This window comes from Anabrus simplex, chromosome 5 (assembly GCF_040414725.1).
Source record: "Anabrus simplex isolate iqAnaSimp1 chromosome 5, ASM4041472v1, whole genome shotgun sequence".
Taxonomy (NCBI): Eukaryota; Metazoa; Arthropoda; class Insecta; order Orthoptera; family Tettigoniidae; genus Anabrus; species Anabrus simplex.
This window is the reverse complement of record NC_090269.1, coordinates 334,756,728-334,774,508: the sequence shown is the minus strand read 5'-3', so window position 1 is coordinate 334,774,508 and position 17,781 is coordinate 334,756,728. Positions and strand designations below refer to the sequence as shown.

General features: G+C 38.9%; 1 protein-coding gene across 1 annotated transcript in view; it reads right to left on the bottom strand.

The window, feature by feature from the left end:
- Positions 1-12,954: 12,954 nt before the first annotated feature.
- Positions 12,955-17,781, bottom strand: part of LOC137501001 (uncharacterized) — a 45,227-nt gene continuing 40,400 nt past the window's right edge. Inside the window, exons 2-4 of the mRNA XM_068227825.1 lie at positions 15,104-15,214; positions 13,352-13,399; positions 12,955-13,274 (exon numbers count right to left, since the gene is read on the bottom strand). Of these exons, the coding sequence (XP_068083926.1) occupies positions 12,976-13,274; positions 13,352-13,399; positions 15,104-15,214 (458 nt within the window). The 3' untranslated portion in view covers positions 12,955-12,975. The remainder of the gene's footprint in view (positions 13,275-13,351; positions 13,400-15,103; positions 15,215-17,781) is intronic.

The window sequence follows — 17,781 nt, the reverse complement described above, 5'->3', positions numbered from 1 at the left end:
ATGTCGGTACGACGTAAAGCCAATTGTAAAAAAAAAGAGATATTCAGTTGTAATCGTATTTCAACAGGAGCTAATACCAACGTTCCTAAGTTATTTCTTTGTGTTATGTTATTTTTTAAGTAAATGCCCCGTAGTATGTTTATGAGACCTGGTGAAAATTTTATTATACAGCATTGAATCAAAATCTCAAAAAAACTATTATTACGAATAGGCCTAATCCACGGGGCTGATTAATTATATTTACTTATAGAAAAGCATAATACAAACGAAATAATTTAGTCCGGTGAATGTAAAGTTGGTATTCTCTCGCGTTGAAATTACAATTACAATTAAATATATCTGTTTTTACAATTGACTTTATGTCGCACCGACACAGATAGAACTTATGGGAAGGAAGCAACCGTGGCCTTAATTAAGGTACAGCCTCAGCGTTTGCCTGGTATGAAAATGGGATACGACGGAAAACCATCTTCAGTGGTGTCGACAATGGGATTCGAAACCACTATCTCCAGAGTGCAAGCTCACAACTGCGAGCCCGTAACCCCACGGCCAGATCGCCCTGTACAATTACATAGATGTACGGCATGATTATGCAATTAATAATCATTTAGTATTTGAATACACACTAAGAAACTAACAGACAATAAAGAGACTGCCAGACTGACGAATGCGCGCGGCAAGCGGATGAATTATAACTCCGTGACCACGACCTCGGCAAAAATTTGTACCCCTACTAACCTTCCTCACAGCACATGCAACGTCTCCAGTACTTGCCGTAGCGCTATACAATAAAGGAAAGATTTAGCATATAAGACAACAAGGCTTGTACAAATAGCTTTTTTAAAATAATTCCTAGTTCCAGCTGGCTAAAATGGAATAAATGTCATATTTACTCTACAAAGTATCCCTCCTCACCCCGCCCCCTAACCGCCACTACTGTTTGTAGACACGCCAAAGATTAAGTAAATGAAATCTAATAACTTATTAATTTAGACACGTGTAGACATTCAACTCGATAAAAGAGATGATTGCATGGAACTAAAACGAATACTGTTGGGCGAAATATGTGTGTAGAAGGTGTACGTCTGTTTGGAGCTTCTGTTGCATTCCGACCAGGTTGTCCAGATTAAAATAATGTCTATGTATTCACCGCTGCTGATCACACCAGCTACTGCCGATATGCAGACAGCAAATATAGTGCGGCTGTACCATACACCAGCCTAGAATTATGCGGTCGAAAACGATGTTTACGAATGCAAGGGGTGCATTCGACCGGCAGCGCTGAGTAACATGCTGCGAGTGTGACTCTGTTTCTTATCTCTTCACATTCTGACGTAACCTGCCCGCTGGCAGTAGTTCCTCTGTTAAAATCAGTTGGTAGACACCCCACACATCACTTATGCATGCGGGACATTTATAAGTAGAAAGTACGGCGTCCGTGAGCCACCTGGTATATTTTTTTGCCAACACCTTGCTGGAAATTTACATGTGGACAAGCGCTTGGAAACAACTAGGTTTCATTGGTACTGGGAAAGCTTTGCTCCAGCCTTGTAATCCAGACATCTCTCTGGAGAGATTCAATGCTCGTTTTTATGAAATGAAAATTAAACCTGAACTGCAAGCAATATCTCAGGCTATAAATTCTCTTCCGAACCAACCATCAACACCAGATAGACCACTCCTTGAATTTTGCGAAGTCGCGGAGATTGACGTGAAACGCGAACTACTATCAATTACATCTACTATTGGACCTGATGAAATACCCATATTCATAGTAACACATATCATTGACACAATTCTTTCTGTTTTTACTCATATAATTATACAACACCTGCCTCACAAGTGACCTCACAGGGCGAGTTAATAGGGTTGCGGAGCTGTGAGTTTGCATTCAGGAAATAGTGGGTTCGAACCCCACTGTCAGCAGTCCTGAAGATGATTTTGCATGTTTTCCTATTTTGTAACCAGGCAAATGCTGGGTCTGTACCTTAATTTTATCGGCATATGCAAAAATGTGACATGTGATATTTTTTTCAAAACTGATATTATTGCTGCCATAAACTTCAACAGGGGACATACATAACCTGTTTAAAAACAGGTCAAACGCGGTTCATTATGTGTTGAATAGGCGGTGTACTTAGTATGAAAGATGAAAAAAGGTGTAATGAACAGCACATATCTCGTTCGTGCACAGTTTAAGTTGGCTGCCGTGTGTTTCACATGGTCAAGATGGCGGAACTGTGTATACAGCTGTTATTCATGAATGGTAAGTGGTCCTGCCGTGAAGTCGTTACATGTTTACATTGATTTAGTGTATTTATGTGGATTAGTTACCAACATTATTGCATTATGGTGGCCCAAATACTATAAGCGAAATTGTCTGTCAAATGAATATAATGGCGCACATATCCCAAGACGTAAAAAAATGCCATGCCAAATAAGCAAATTCAACCATCTATTTTATGATACCGGTATGAAGGGAAAGGGTTTTTCACGGTTGTTCATAGATGGCTTGATATCACATACATTTACATTGAAATATCGTGCTATATCCATCACTCTATGAACAGAAGAATCTTACAGTCAGAGAATTTCAACTGAAAAGAAAGAATCGACAGACATTACAAAGGTAATGAAATACTGCCCAGAAATTCACATATATAAGGAACTATTACAGTGGCCTAGAACATCAAAAGAGGACAATGATCAGGAGGTTTAAATAGATGTAAATGAGTAATGCACATGATCAAAGATATTTTCAATCAAACTGTGTTGTACACAAATAATAATTGACAATGACAATCATTACTGATCAGCATTTAGGGCAGTCGCCCAGGTGGCACATTCCCTAACTGTTGTTTTCCTAGCCTTTTCTTAAATGGTTGCAAATAAATTGGAAATATTATGTTAAACATGTGTTTCATTAGTGTTTTATTGTGATGTAATACTAATAATGTCACTATTGTTGTCTATTTTAATACTGTCGGTGTATTGAATTTACATTTGGCTTTTCAAACGTGATCACGCTATTTTAAAGGAAATTCATAACGTTCTGTTTAGGAAAATGACAATGTACATGATGGTGATCTCTAAGACAAACTAAAATGTATTTTTGAGCTATAATTACTGATGAAATGAAATCCAAGTCAGTGGCATTATAAGGAATGCACATGAGAAATAAATAACGTTGTGTCCAATCTTTATTTGAAACTTTAAAATAGATATTCAGTTTCTCGTGTTTCGTGTAAAATTTCACTTTTGTCACATGCCATCTTTTTGAATATGCCGATTCAATGAATGCCACTACCGCTTCCTTCCCACTCCTAGGCCTTTCCTATCCCAACGTCCTCATAAGACCTATCTGTGTCGGTGCACGTAAAAGCAAATAGTCAAACAAAAGTGTCCTCTTTCCAATAATATGTAAAAATGTAATTATCAAACCCGTTCCCAAAACTTCCTCACCTTTACCTACTTACAACGGACTATCCACCTGATTGCATACTTTCGTCTCTCTTTAACTCTCTTGAACCCATAGTACACGTGCAATTAACTATTTAAATAAATACGCATTCTTTGACCTAATGCAGTCGGGTTTAAGAAAAGGGGCACAGTATAGCCACTGCCATATTGAAGGTTACAGATGACATGAGACGTATTATGGACGAAAAACAGATTATGTTACTTGCACTTTTTGATTTTAACTGCGCCTTTGACACCGTTAATATAAAAATACGATTTGCTAAATTGAAATCACTGCATCTTGGATAGACACCTCTAGGATTACTTCTCTCATATCTTACTGAACGCAAAATGCGTAGGCCTAATTCTTTAGAATAGGTCATTTGAGTGGGTAACGACATGTTTAGGAGTGCCACAAGGTTTAGTACTTGGACCACTTCCCTTTTTTATCTTCATTAACGACATATCGACACGGCTAAGGCACTGTAAATTCCACTTCTATGCTTACGGTCTACAAATCTACTATCACTCCAAAATTTCTCACATCAATCAAGCAATAGGTTATATGAACTCTGACTTACATAATATCTGCGCATTCGCCTATGAAAACTATATTTAATTACTCTATCAAAATCTAAATCTATTATTATTGGGCAAATGAAACAAATTAGTGCCGAGAAGAATAAAACATTCCTCCACTCTATCTGGTAACATTATTTCGTATGAAAACTCGGTTAGAAACATTGGTGTAGTTATAAATGTGTCTTAACTGGGAAGAGCACATTACAGTGTGTTTAGAAAAGTGCACTCCTCCCTCCACCCACTAAAATATCATCAAATTATGTCGCACAAATCATGAGAATTGTACATATAAATACTCGTATACTAACTATATTTTCCTACTATGACGTAGTACTAATTGATGTCATGAGAGAACAAGTAAACCACTTACAGTGAGGTATGAGCTCTTGTATTAGACTTATATTCTCTTTACCCTATGATGGTAATATTAACCCTTATTATCCTCAACATTCCCTTTTTGAACAATATAGGAACATCTATGTGCCAGTATTAATCTTGCGAATATTAAGTAAATATATTCGTTAGGTGTGTAATCAGTCTCTTCAGGATAAGTTGATGTGAAGTGATTATACCGCCATCTTGACCCACGAAGACTTGGCTATGCACATGAACATTCTCATGGTTTTCTATCTGAACAGTTGTTATTAGTAGGTTGTGCTCGTGTGCTCATGTTGTTATCAGTACATATATAAAAGTATGCAAGTTTACACTTGTTAATTAGTCTGTTGACAGTACAAGTGAAATTTGTTCAGTGTAGCAGTATCTTGTGCTTCGTGAATAAATAAATAAATAAATAAATAAATAAATAAATAAATAAATAAATAAATAAATAAATAAATAAATAAATAAATAAATAAATAAATAAATAAATAAACATACCCTACTACTTATCTTTGCAAATTAATTTACTATCCTCTTTTCACCAACGTAACACACGCTCAGGTAGCACCCTTTCTACCCCTCTAAGCAGGTCAGCAGCATATAGATATTCCTGGTCGCGAATGAAACTAAAATATGGAACTCTGTCCCCCATAACATTAGAGCCATAAATACTTTAAATTCCTTTAAGTCGTCTTGCCGTGAGCATCTCCTCATGTGGGCCGCCAAGACGAATGACGTTGTTTTAATGCTATTTTCTTTACGTCGCACCGACGCAGATAGGTCTTATGGCGACGATGGGAAAGGAAAGGCCTAGGAATGGGAAGGAAGCGGTCGTGGCCTTGATTAAGGTACAGACTGGTGTTAAAATCGGAAACCACGGAAAACCATCTTCAGGGCTGCCGACAGTGGGGTTCAAACCTACTATCTCTCGGATACGAGCTCACAACTGCGCGCCCCTAACCGCACGGTCAACTCACCCGGTGAATGATTTCTTAAGAGTGAACGTATGTGTTTGTGAATTAACGTTCACTGTGCTCATGTTATTCTTGTCATGTTACTTCTACTTTGCAATCGTATTTTCCGAGATAAGATGAAGATTTTTCTTAAATGTACACTGTTAAAGAATTATGGTTAAGTGTAAGAGGGGACCATGAGTCCTAACTTAGTCACAGCGAATAAAGGAGAATATAATAATAATAATAATAATAATAATAATAATAATAATAATAATAATAATAATAATAATAATAATAATAATAATAATAATAATACCTTCCCCGTCCACAGGGAGAATGAATAAGCGGAAAATCCACGAATACCATGTAATGACATGTATAAAAGTACAATTCTCGTGGTCTGTTACCACAAACTGACACTAATTTTATACAGTTACCGGTACGAAAAAAATTCTGGTTCACTAGTGTTTGTGGATCAGTGATAGGATGTTGGCCTCCGGATCTCAAGGTGGTGGTTTCGAACTGGCAGAAGTTGTTAAATTTTTGAAAGGTGGAAAGTATACCAGTCCATGTCGTAAGTTGTTGGTATTTAAAATATTTCTGGTGATACTCTGACATATTCATTAAAGCTGTGCAATATGTTGTTCAGTAAATTTCTGATTTATGCAGTCCAAATGGCGTGAAATTAGAAGGCCTCTACACAGACGCGTAGTAGTACAGTGCGTTAGAAAAGAGTCTCCGCAGTGACCTTGGCGGGCGGTGATACTGTATAAAATGGCGACGCTCCAACGAAGCCGAGTGGGATGCAGTGCTGTTAATGTGAAGGTCAGGGGAGGTAGTCAGTAGCGTGTGAGATTTAAGATGCTTACTACAGAGGAGCGAACATTTATAATGGAGCCGCACCGTCACATATAGGTCTTAATGCGTCGATGGGATAGGAAAGGACTAGGAGTAGGAAAGAAGCGACCGTGGCCTTAATGAAGGTACAACTCCACAATTTGCGTGGTGTGAAAAATAGGGAACCATGGAAGACCATCTCCAGAGCTGCCGATCGTGAGGTTAGAACCCATTATCTCCCGAATGCAAGCTCACAGATGCGTGCCCCTAACCGCACGGCCAACTCGCTCGGTAAGAATTTGAATGTATACTTACTATAGTGATAATGACCTCCACTCTGCTCAACGATTCAGTAAAGTAAGATTGTGCATGACGTCTTTCAGGAGAAGACGGAGCCTGAATACGCATGGTCCTTTTACTCTCTCCCAGCCAATCAGCGTCAACGCGATGCTCCCTGTTCGTCTCTATTCCTTTCCCGCTGACTGCTTATTGGACCAGTCGGCTATGAACCCGCCTGCACTCACTGCCATTTCACAGATTCCGCGAATGCATTTTAGTCCCTTGACTCATCATGGACAGTGGCCTAAAAAAACTCAAAAGACACCAGTTTATCACAAACAATAATATGGTCTCTCATCATTCAGTACGAAAATATTTATCTGGGACACGGAACTAGACTATATGGGAGTGAAATACGGACGATAACTTCTGTAGAAATAAAGAGAAATGTGTTGTTATATAAGAATTCGAAAGGTGATAGGAGTCGATAGTACCGCAAACGAAGAGGTATTGAAGCGAGCAGATGTTAAAAGAACGATTTGGCGATATTTAGATCGAATGAGGGATAGGTTTATCACGTTCCTAGATATCCGTGACTTGTTCATTTAGCTTTGGAGGCAAGTGTATGGATTATAAACGTCGGATATATGTAGGAGTACTAGTTATGTAGTGATGAAGAGATTGGACCAGAACAGAGTCGGGTGGAGAACTACATCCAACCACGTCAACCGAACAATATATTAACGTTCATGGAATTTACTCAGAAGGCGGTGAGCTATATAGCCTACATGGGAGTTTAAATAAGTCGAGGTGGGGTGAGTACGAAGAGTTGGCCTGATTAGCTAGCGGAGACTGGCAGATTGTACCTGAAGGACTCCGCGGTTTATAATGAGAATACTAGTGCTCAGACTGATTGGAAGAGTAATGGAAGATAGAGTAAGGTGAGATGGAATGGAGAACTGCATTAGACCAGTCCGTGTGCTGATGGCGAAAAATAAAAATCATCAGAATGGAGTGCGAAGGGACTAGTGTATATATCCACGTGTGGCCATGACATTTATCTTTCCTTGTGTACGCGGGACTAATAATATTAATGCCGTAAATCGCATAATATTTAATATGGCTATTACCCAAACATAACATGATCCGCTATTAAACATTAACCATAAAATACGCCTGTTAATTCATTAAATGTGTTATGCTGTTCTCCTATCTCATTCCAACCACATTAAAATATTTAACGAAATTACGTTTACGATGTTATCCAACTAGCTGGGGTTATTAACAGACAGCATATAAAAGTAATGACTGCATAATGCCATATTGCAAAATTATAATAGTAGAGCATGCTTGCGTGTTTAATGAACAAACAATTTTGTAGCTTCTATCTCAATTAGGGGATATTTTATCGTGTTTGTACAATTTTATGTGTTAATTAATCACATCTCTGCTTTTCCTAAGAAGTGAAAAAACGTCACGTATTTCCTTTCAGGTCTAAAGTACCATTCTTAATTTCATTTTTGTCTAAAAAGTCTTGTCATTTTAAAATTAATATTTTTTAGTTTATGTCTATGATAATAAAGCAGGCATGCTTCTTGATATCGAGTTCGCTCACATAGAACCTTCAGTTGTATGTGATTTCCGAACTAATGGAACGTAAAACATCGTTCCAAAAATTACACATGTATTGGCCTATATTTGAACCGTAGCCACTCAGCTATTACATCCTCAATAGTAACGCAACATGAATTTCACTTCAGTTACAAATTGATGAAAGTTGTTTTCGAAGACGCTGAGGTGCTACAATTTTGTCCCGCAGAAGTTCTTTAACTTGCAATTACATCTACGTAAAACACTGGGCTGGCGTATTTTATCACCTCCGAATACCAAGGGGCTGAGTTGGGATCGAACCCAAAACATGGGCTCAGAATGTCAGTGCTCGTCTGTTTGAGCCACTCAGATTAGTGAAAGAAATTCGACAATGAGAACAAACACAGTTCTATCTTCATTCATAAATAGATTGACAGGGTGTCACAAGCCAATTACGTAGGACGCTGACTATCGCAAGAATGAGATCCAGATGCGGAAATCAGAAGCAGAATTGGCACTGAAATACGGGTGTTTCTGAAGTAAAAAATATTTTGTGCAATTGTAACCTTTGATTCTAAAGTTGTTGGCGTGTCTTGAAATATTCAGTGTAACAGCTTCTACATTGGGTCCTAAAGCTTCGGGAAAATAACCAAATGTTTGCCTTTGAAATGCAGAATATTCAAGATCGCAAGGGGTAGACCACGTCGTCAAACGCGGGGGTACACCGTCGAACCGGGAAGTCCTGTGAAGCTTTCTCTCTTGTTTACAGTCATAAGACCAGCTCTGTGAACATCTGGCAGCCTACGTCTACTACAATCAGATAGATGCAGTCCATCCTCTAGCGGTAGTTCCTTCACTTCGCCTTCCAATATCGTGTGTAACAGTCTCTCATGTCATATAATACAATGAGTTTCGGTCATCGGGCGGGCGGCGGGCACGCGGTGCCTGCCTACCGTTTACTTATCACTCCCCGAGCAACAAGGACGACAAACATGTCCCATCGAAATGTCTCTTCTGCTTTTTAATCTATACAGTTAAAAACGTTTAATAAAACAGCGTTTTCCAGGCTCTCCGGCCGTTCTATTGAACCGATTTTCTACATTGTATTTTTTATTATCTCTGGAATAACCTGCCGGTGAATCATCAGACATTGACAGGTCTCTGAGTTCAGTCAATTTGTAGTAATCCTAAAATCAAATCATTAAATGACACTCCAATAATTGCAGACGAAGGCTTACCCTAGCCCGCAATACATTCTATACTTAGCAGGTTGCTAAGCGACTAACACTTTATATTCTGATGTGTGATTTTCATCCTTAGTAATGCGATTGCATGCAGTTATGTTTGATTACTATCTGACAAGTCAGAGAGTACACACTTCCGCTGATAATGGAAGAATTAGGGATGGGACACTCGATCGCCTGCTCAAGCAGGCTCGAGTGCTGACGTCACGAACTGGTGTGTCGAGCGTGGTCGAGCCAGATCGAGCAACACGGAATTCCCTCATGACGTAGGCTTGCATGTGCGCTAAGCAGGAGTGTGTGTTAGGGCTCGAGCCACAATTCCGTCTGCACTCATTCTCGTTGATATTCACCTTCCGGCACTACACCTAGAGTAGAAGTAGATTCATTAGCGATAGCGTCCATTCTACAGAAATACATACGTACCGTAAGTCATAGTGGACGCATCAGTTTATTAAATCCATATATGCCCAGAATTACTTTTTTTTTATCAAATGGAAGTGACTGCTCGACATGGCGATGAGCTCTGCATAGTGATGGTATTTGTGTGGTTTTCCTTTCGTTACTTGGTCGCTACTTCCATTTTTGGTTCTTCTGAACATTGTATGTATCATTTTAATAATATATTCTGTTCAGTTTTATTATAATGCTATATTTACTATTTCTCCTACATAATAAAAAAATGTGAACAGACCTGAAGTCCTGCGTCCGATATAATATAACCTGGGATTTTTGCTATTGGTTTTACGCCGCACCGATACAGATAGGTGTTATGGCGACGATGGGATAGGAAAGGTGTTAGGAGTGGGAAGGAAGCGGCCGTAGCCTTAATTAAGCTACAGCCCCAGCATTTGCCTGGTGTGAAAATGGGAAACCACGGAAAACCACTTCGAGGATGGCTGAGGTGGGAATCGAACCCACCTCTACTCAGTTGACCTCCAGAGGCTGAGTGCACCCCGTTCCAGCCCTCTTACCACTTTTCAAATTGCGTGGCAGAGCCGGAAATCGAACCCGGACCTCCGGCGGTGGCGGCTAATCACGCTAACCACTACACCACAGAGGCGGACTTAGGGCCAGTTGGACGAACAAGGAATAAAGCTGGGATAACTCTTATTCCGGCGTTAGCGCCAGAAACCAGTTGTACGACGACTGGATAAGTTGTATTCCGAGTATAACCTCGGAATACGTTATACGGGCGTGAGACGGAGGGATAGTGCGTTATTCCGAGAATAAACATGGCGGATATGGTAATAGAGTCTGATAGTGAAGATGAAATCCTTCGTGATTTATTTTTAAGAACAAGGAAGAAGCGGAATGTGCGACCTCGTCCAGATTTATTTAATAAATTTGACGATAATGAGTTTTTCATCAGATTTCGCTTGACGAAAGAGACTGTTTTGCGTCTTCTTGATATGATCAACGATCGCTTGGAGCATATGACTGACAGGTAGGTTAGCCTAATATTATTTTTAATTGATTTAAATTAATCTGCTGTGTCTAAATTTTAGTGTAGCAACGCTTATCATCAAATATAGAGCTAGGTTTATTACCGTTGTTGGAAGTAGGCCTATTTTAAGTTTAATTTAAGTTACTTTCTGGAATTGTATGTCACTAGGAATTTGTTACACATGTGCTCATATGGAAAACTAGTCGTGCTTCCCTACAGTAGTTCCACAGGATTTCTTGATTTGTGAGCCTATAATTGTTCTATAGTTTTTAATGTTGTATGGAACAGGAAAACATTTGTGAGGATTTAAGAGGTTTTCGTAATGTTTAGTAAACTGTTAAAATTCGCACCGTGTATTTGTGTGTTCTTCTGCTATGTTTGAGTTTACTTATAGTTTTCCCATATTTTTATTACCGCATTTTGGAATGTACGGTAATGCCTTAAATTCTACAGAAGTTTAACAAAAGTGGGGTTAAAATAGAATGCGGTTAGGCCAGTTCTACGAAAATGTATGAACATTACAGAGTATAAAAAGTTGTTTCTAATTAATGTTCCATAGTAGGCCTATCGCATTAGCATCTCTTGAAGAAAAACAAAATAACTGTAGCCTATATGAAATTGCTGGGATTTGAAAAATCAATTCTTAATATCACAGTACAAACAATGTAGTACCGTACAATAACCGGTATATTGTTTAAAAAGGAATTTGCTTCCACATGATTACTTCATTCGAAAAATGTAATTATTAATCACTATAGGCCTATATGAAAGAAAGAGCACTGCAGATAGAAGGCATCAGGCTATAGTTCTATTTCATTGTTCTACTCTTGAAAATATTTCGAAAAAATTTCATGTCTATATGTTAGTACCTAGCCTACTGTACATAATGGAACATCTAAATATTCTTCGTAACTCAGCTTAGAAAAGTGATCATTATGCTGGCGTGACCTAATGTTTAGTGTGAAGTATATCTGTGGGTATGGGCTAGATCAAATTTGTTACTATTATTGGCCTGCCTCGTCCTTAGATTTGTCCATATTAAAGTGGCCGAGATATGAGCGATGCTAGTAATGCCATTCCTTGTGCAGCCAGTCCCTGTTATGAATGGTGGGAAAATGTCTCTCATAGGGTCAGTTGGTGCATGCATTTCAGTGGGCTTGGCTAACTGGTATGTAATATCAACTTGGGCTCAGTTAGGTTAGAACAACAGTTGAATAGCTACACTAATAATGGACAAAGTGTCATAGTTTTAAAAGTAAAAAAAGAAGAATAAAGGAATAATAATAGCTTCTCCTTTTCAGGAATCATTCCATCTCCCCTATGAACCAGCTGCTGCTAACACTGAGATATTTTGCTTGCGGAGATTTTGTTATATGTGCAGCAGACTTCTGCAGCATTGACAAAGGAACTGCAAGCAGAATCATCCACAAAGTTGCAGAGTCAATTGCTCGTCAAGCTCCAAGATTCATCAAATTTCCAGACACACGGATGGAAATTGCTTGCGTACAACAAGACTTTTTTTAAATAGCTGCTTTTCCTCGAGTGAGAGGAGCAATAGATTGCACACACATAAAAATCAGATCTCCAGGAGGAGAAAATGCAGAGGAATATAGGGGAAGGAAAGGTTTCTTTTCCTATAAAGTGCAGACTGTGAGCAGTGCAGACTTAAAAATTATTGACATAGTTGTAAGGTGGCCAGGTGCTGTACATGATCAAACAATTTTTAATAATTCTGCACTCAGAGCTCGATTTGAACGTGGTCTAATGGGGAATCGTGTCCTTCTAGGTGATTCAGGGTATGCCGCAACACCCTACCTTTTAACTCCCATTACACATCCAAGGACACCCGCAGAAAATCTGTACAATGAGTCACAGATAAGAACAAGGAATGTAGTTGAGAGGACATATGGGGTGTGGAAGAGGCGTTTTCCAGTACTGGTAAATGGAATTAGATTGAAGACTGAAAGGGTGGAAGCAGTAATTGTGGCAAGTGCTGTGCTTCACAATTTAGCAGTCGAAATGAACGAGGACTTACCTGAAATAGACCCCCAGCTTCAGGAAGCTATCAATGCTGCAATTGAAGATGAGAGAGGAGCAGTGGGATATGGTGCTGTTAGGGATAACTTTGTGGATTACTTTGGATCTAGGCTTCAGGTTTTCAATCAGAACTGTATGAAACAACTTTTCTTCATATTTAAATCTTTTATTTTGTCAGATTTTTAAGGGTCTCCTCCTTAATTTTTATATCTAGTTCTAAGCTCCTTTTCTTTATAAGAAAGAGAGCTGCTTCTCTTTCATCTCTTTTCTGCACTTCTCGCAATTGTTCCTCCAGTAGCCTCTTCTGCAGCTGAGCTACTTCAGTCCTCGCTGTGACCCATGGTTCAATTTTCTTCCCCGTTGCAGACAGTGGTAAGCTCTTCTTTCTAAATATTGGCTTACGCCGACTAAGTAGAGGACGTTCCACCTCCGCCTCTCTTGTGTTGGTACCCGAAGTACCTGCAACTATAAAAGCAATCTTATATTTTCATACTAATTGTTAGTATAGAAAAGGATTTTTTTTTGTCATAATAGGTACATACCATCATGATTTTCCATCTGCAACGGCAGAGTAGGACTACTTGATTGGTCTGTTGAATAAGAGAAATGAAGCCTATTATAATATTGTATCACTTCTTATTTTCACTTACATGCCAGCAGAATGTAATTGCAGTGGGACACAAATTGACAAGATTATCTACAGTTAATGATTTAATTAATATTTGTAGCTGGGCTGTTTGCATAATCTATCACTAAAAAAGGTATTTTTTAAATGTAAGGTATATAGTTTGTTTAGTGTGAGACAGTTCACTGAATGCACACACGCTCAAAACATGAACAAGTGCACGGTATTGAGCCTTGTGGTGATTTCTCTACCTGGCACAATAGCAAAGTCAACAGTAACGTAGAAGACAAAATACTGTGTAGTCGACATACTTTGTCCTTGTGGCAGCCTCCGCATGGGGAAGTTGTAATAATAATAATAATCATAATAATAATAATAATAATAATAATAATAATAATAATAATAATGTTTGTTGTGGGTACTCACAAAGTTTGTATTTAAAGGGGAGGGAAATTTAATTTTGATCATAATTAAATTAAGAGTCCGCCTCTGTGGTGTAGTGGTTAGTGTGATTAGCTGCCATCTCCGGAAGCCCGGGTTCGATTCCCGGCTTTGCCATTATATTTGAAAACTGGTATGAGGATTCAGCCTCAGGAAGTCACCTAAGTAGAAGGTGGTTCGACTGTCTCCTCAGTCATCATCGAAGTGGTCTTCCGTGGTCTCCCCACTTCTCTTTCAGGCTATTGCCGGGATGGTACCTAACTTACGGCCACTTCCTTTCCTCTTCCTTCCTTGTCTACCCCTTCCAATCTTTCCATTCCCCCACAAGGCCCCTGTTCAGCATCACGGGTTAGGTACAGGACCTCATCCCCAGTTGTAACCTCAACACAAAATTTCACGCTCCAGGACAGTGCCCCAGAGGCGGCATCCCTCACTGAGAGTCCGAGGGGGGGAACCAACCCTGGAAGATAAACGGATAATGATGAAATAATTAAATTAAAGCCCACATTCATGAACAGTTGCTAAAAGAAGGCTAACTACCATGAGTTGTTTAACACAGTGTTACGATTCTTGCGTTTCCTCAATCTTTCCCCCAGAAAATGTCAGCTAGCATGATGTTAACTTTCGCGAGAGTTACAAACAATGCAAATCTTTAATACAGCTGTAGAACATGGTGCATGAAGTCAACATAAAGACGTTGACCAACATTTGATTCACAGTCCCAAGCTAAGAACGAGAAATTGCCTCTTCCAGACCTTTATAATCCTCCTCACAGAGTTCTGTGTGTGTGTTATGTTGTTGTTTATAACGGTTTCGAGGTCTCATTTTAGGATGTAAGTAGCACAGAGTTAAACACTTTTTATTAAAGGGCATCCATGATTTCATAACAAGACCACTTCATTAATTGTCCCCACTTCAAACCGTGCTCCGACATGGGAGTTAAATATTGTACGATCATGTTCAGAACCTGGCCATCTAGCAAATACATCCCTGATTTGAAGGTTAGGATCACTAATCACTTGAACATTAATAAAAAAGTATCCCTTCTGAATGCAGTATATTGCAGCTGTATTGTCTCCAAATGATTGGATTCTTATGTTTCTATGGTCTATTTTGAGTATGTCACAGTTTGTCTGTTAGTAGAATTTTTTGATTAATAGTTAAATGTCTGTATTGTTGGTAGTTTGAGAGAGAGTGTGTGTGTGTGTGTGTTAGTCACGATTCTCACCTTTGAGAACATCAGGGATCGGTACCGAGTCGATCGAGTAGCTGCCAGCTTTTAAAGCAGGATGCTTTGGAGTCCTCAGCATTCCTGGTGAATATTTGTTCCAAGTGATTTCTGAAAATAAAAAATGTGTGAAAATGTGTAAGTCACTAAAATATTAATTATATACAATGTGATAATACATATTACACCCCTGCATTACATTTATTATTATTATTATTATTATTATTATTATATTTATTCAAAAAATAAATTATTAACATACGAAAGCTGGAAGGTCTCCATATCAGAAGTCTAGAGTACTTAAGAAAATTAGAGCTTTTAACAGAAGGCAGAAAATCACGTGAAATTTGGTTGATACAATTCTTAAGATGACTCATTTGTAAGTGGAGGAGATCTGCCTCTCCAGACTGACAACACTCCCTCATACTATGTATGTCATGACAATTTGGAAAGAAAAGTTGGATGCCCATATAGGGGTGTGTTATACATGGTCTTTTCAATGTACAGCTTCATTTCTGAGACAATATGTGTTACACGTAGAAGTTTTTACAGCGTTCTTACATGGGTAGACAATGCGTTGCCTATGGACAGCATGTACTACTTTTTCAATGGAATGTGTGTTTGAAAATATAGGGCCTGCTGTATTTCTCAAGTACTTCTATTACAGATCCAGTTTTTGTTGTACTGTATATGTATATGGAAAATCCAATCTTTTGTCAGTATCATTTGTTACATGTGTCGATGAAATGTTCCTCCTCATATTATGTATATGTCAGAATATAGAAAATTTATTTTAAATTAACATGGAGAAGTTATTGCACAACCTAGATGCAGTTCCCACCCGTTTACTTGTTTTCAGAGGGTTAGGTAAGGCCTATAACAGATGTACCAGTACATAGAAGAAATTTACCCTTTTCTTCTGCTGCTGCGACATGATGTTCAATAACTACTTCAAACACAAGCAAAAAAATGAATCACAGTTACTAATGCACACGTGGTGTTGTTGTTGTTGTCGAAAAGTAACAGTAGAAGATCGCAGTGCGGGTCGATTTTATGACGTAAGCATTGCCAACCTTCATCGTCACTGGCGTTATACCCGGTATAGCTAACCACGGAATAATGTGGAATGGTACAACAGACTCTCGAGGATATACCAGGAATTGCTTATACCGGGAATAGCTATACGGAGATTTATTCCTTGTTCGTACAACTGGCCCTTACTTACATATTACGCCGTATCATTTCTCAGGCGATAATATTACTCTAGGATAACAACCATATAATCCATATACTCCTATGTTGTGTAAGGGATTCAATGTATTCCGTTAATAATGTTAAGGCGTTATCATTATAAATATTATTTTCATGGTACGAAATGTAACAAGCTATTTCTGAAATTGCCGGGTGAGGATATAGTTTGTTCAGTTGTGTTCCTGTACACACACTGGTTTCATTTCATTAGTATTAAAAGAGCAAAGAAGATTGCCACTCATCTGATTTAGTACAAGGTAATCACTCATAGATGGCAGGCCATACTCCTGCTCGAGTACTGCTCGACCTAGATCGAGCAGTGACGTCATCAGCTCGAGCCGCTCGAGCTGCGCTCATGCCCATCCCTAGGAAGAATACTATTCTCTCCTAGATAAACTTTGATTCTCTGACCTTCACCAACCCAACTTCTAAATATACTCAACAGATGGCAGAACATTCCTAATATCTTACATGCTCCTAAGAGAAAATAGTCGATATAAGCATGGACGGGATGGTATCAAGTCGACTAGCCTTCTGAATGACTAAAGCGCAGGGACAAAGCCTTGAAAAAGTGAATATCTATTCAAATGGGTTGTAAAGGTAATATACTTGATCTACTTACCCGAACCAGTATTCATTCACGGCCAATCATTGTATGTTGCACTATCTCGGGCAAGATCGTTTGAAAATATTAAGATCCTCACACCCGAATGATCGAAGCACACTGAATATTCTATGGAAAGAAGTGTTATAAACTACATAACGAATGAATCACTTATTGTATACCGGTATAAAACGTTCATAAAAGTATTAAAAACAGATTGGCACAACCACGTGACTACGACAGGCATATCAAGACGAGTTATCTGACCTATTTATAACTAATGCTGCGGAACAGGACAGGTCCATTAGTTACTTTTATGTTTTTTTAGAATTTGCTTTATGTCGCACCGAAAAATATATGTTTTATGGCGACGATTACAGAGAAAAGCGCTAGGAATGTGAAGGAATTGGCCATAGCCTTAAATAACGTACAGCTCCAGATTTTGGCTGGTGTAAATCTGAGAAACCACGGAAAACCTTCTTCAGAGTTACCGACAGCAGAGTTCGAGCCCACTATGTTCCGAATGCAAGCTTACAGCTGTGTGCCCCTAACCGCACGGCTAACTCGCTCGGTTCTGGTCTTTAATGTATTCCACAACTCCAGAATCCCTTCTGCTTGAGTCCTGTCGATCCGTGTTATCTTCAGCTTCGATAACACCATAATTAGAATGCCTCAGTTCTTCTCGTTTAGTTCGTCCACATCAAGGGTACATGTCTCACTCCCGTACAGAACGACACTCCAAGCGAATGTCTTTACCAGTCCTTCAGGTTTAACCCTCACAAAATGCAGGAAGGCAGCCTATTTTGGCCACACCTTCCAAAAT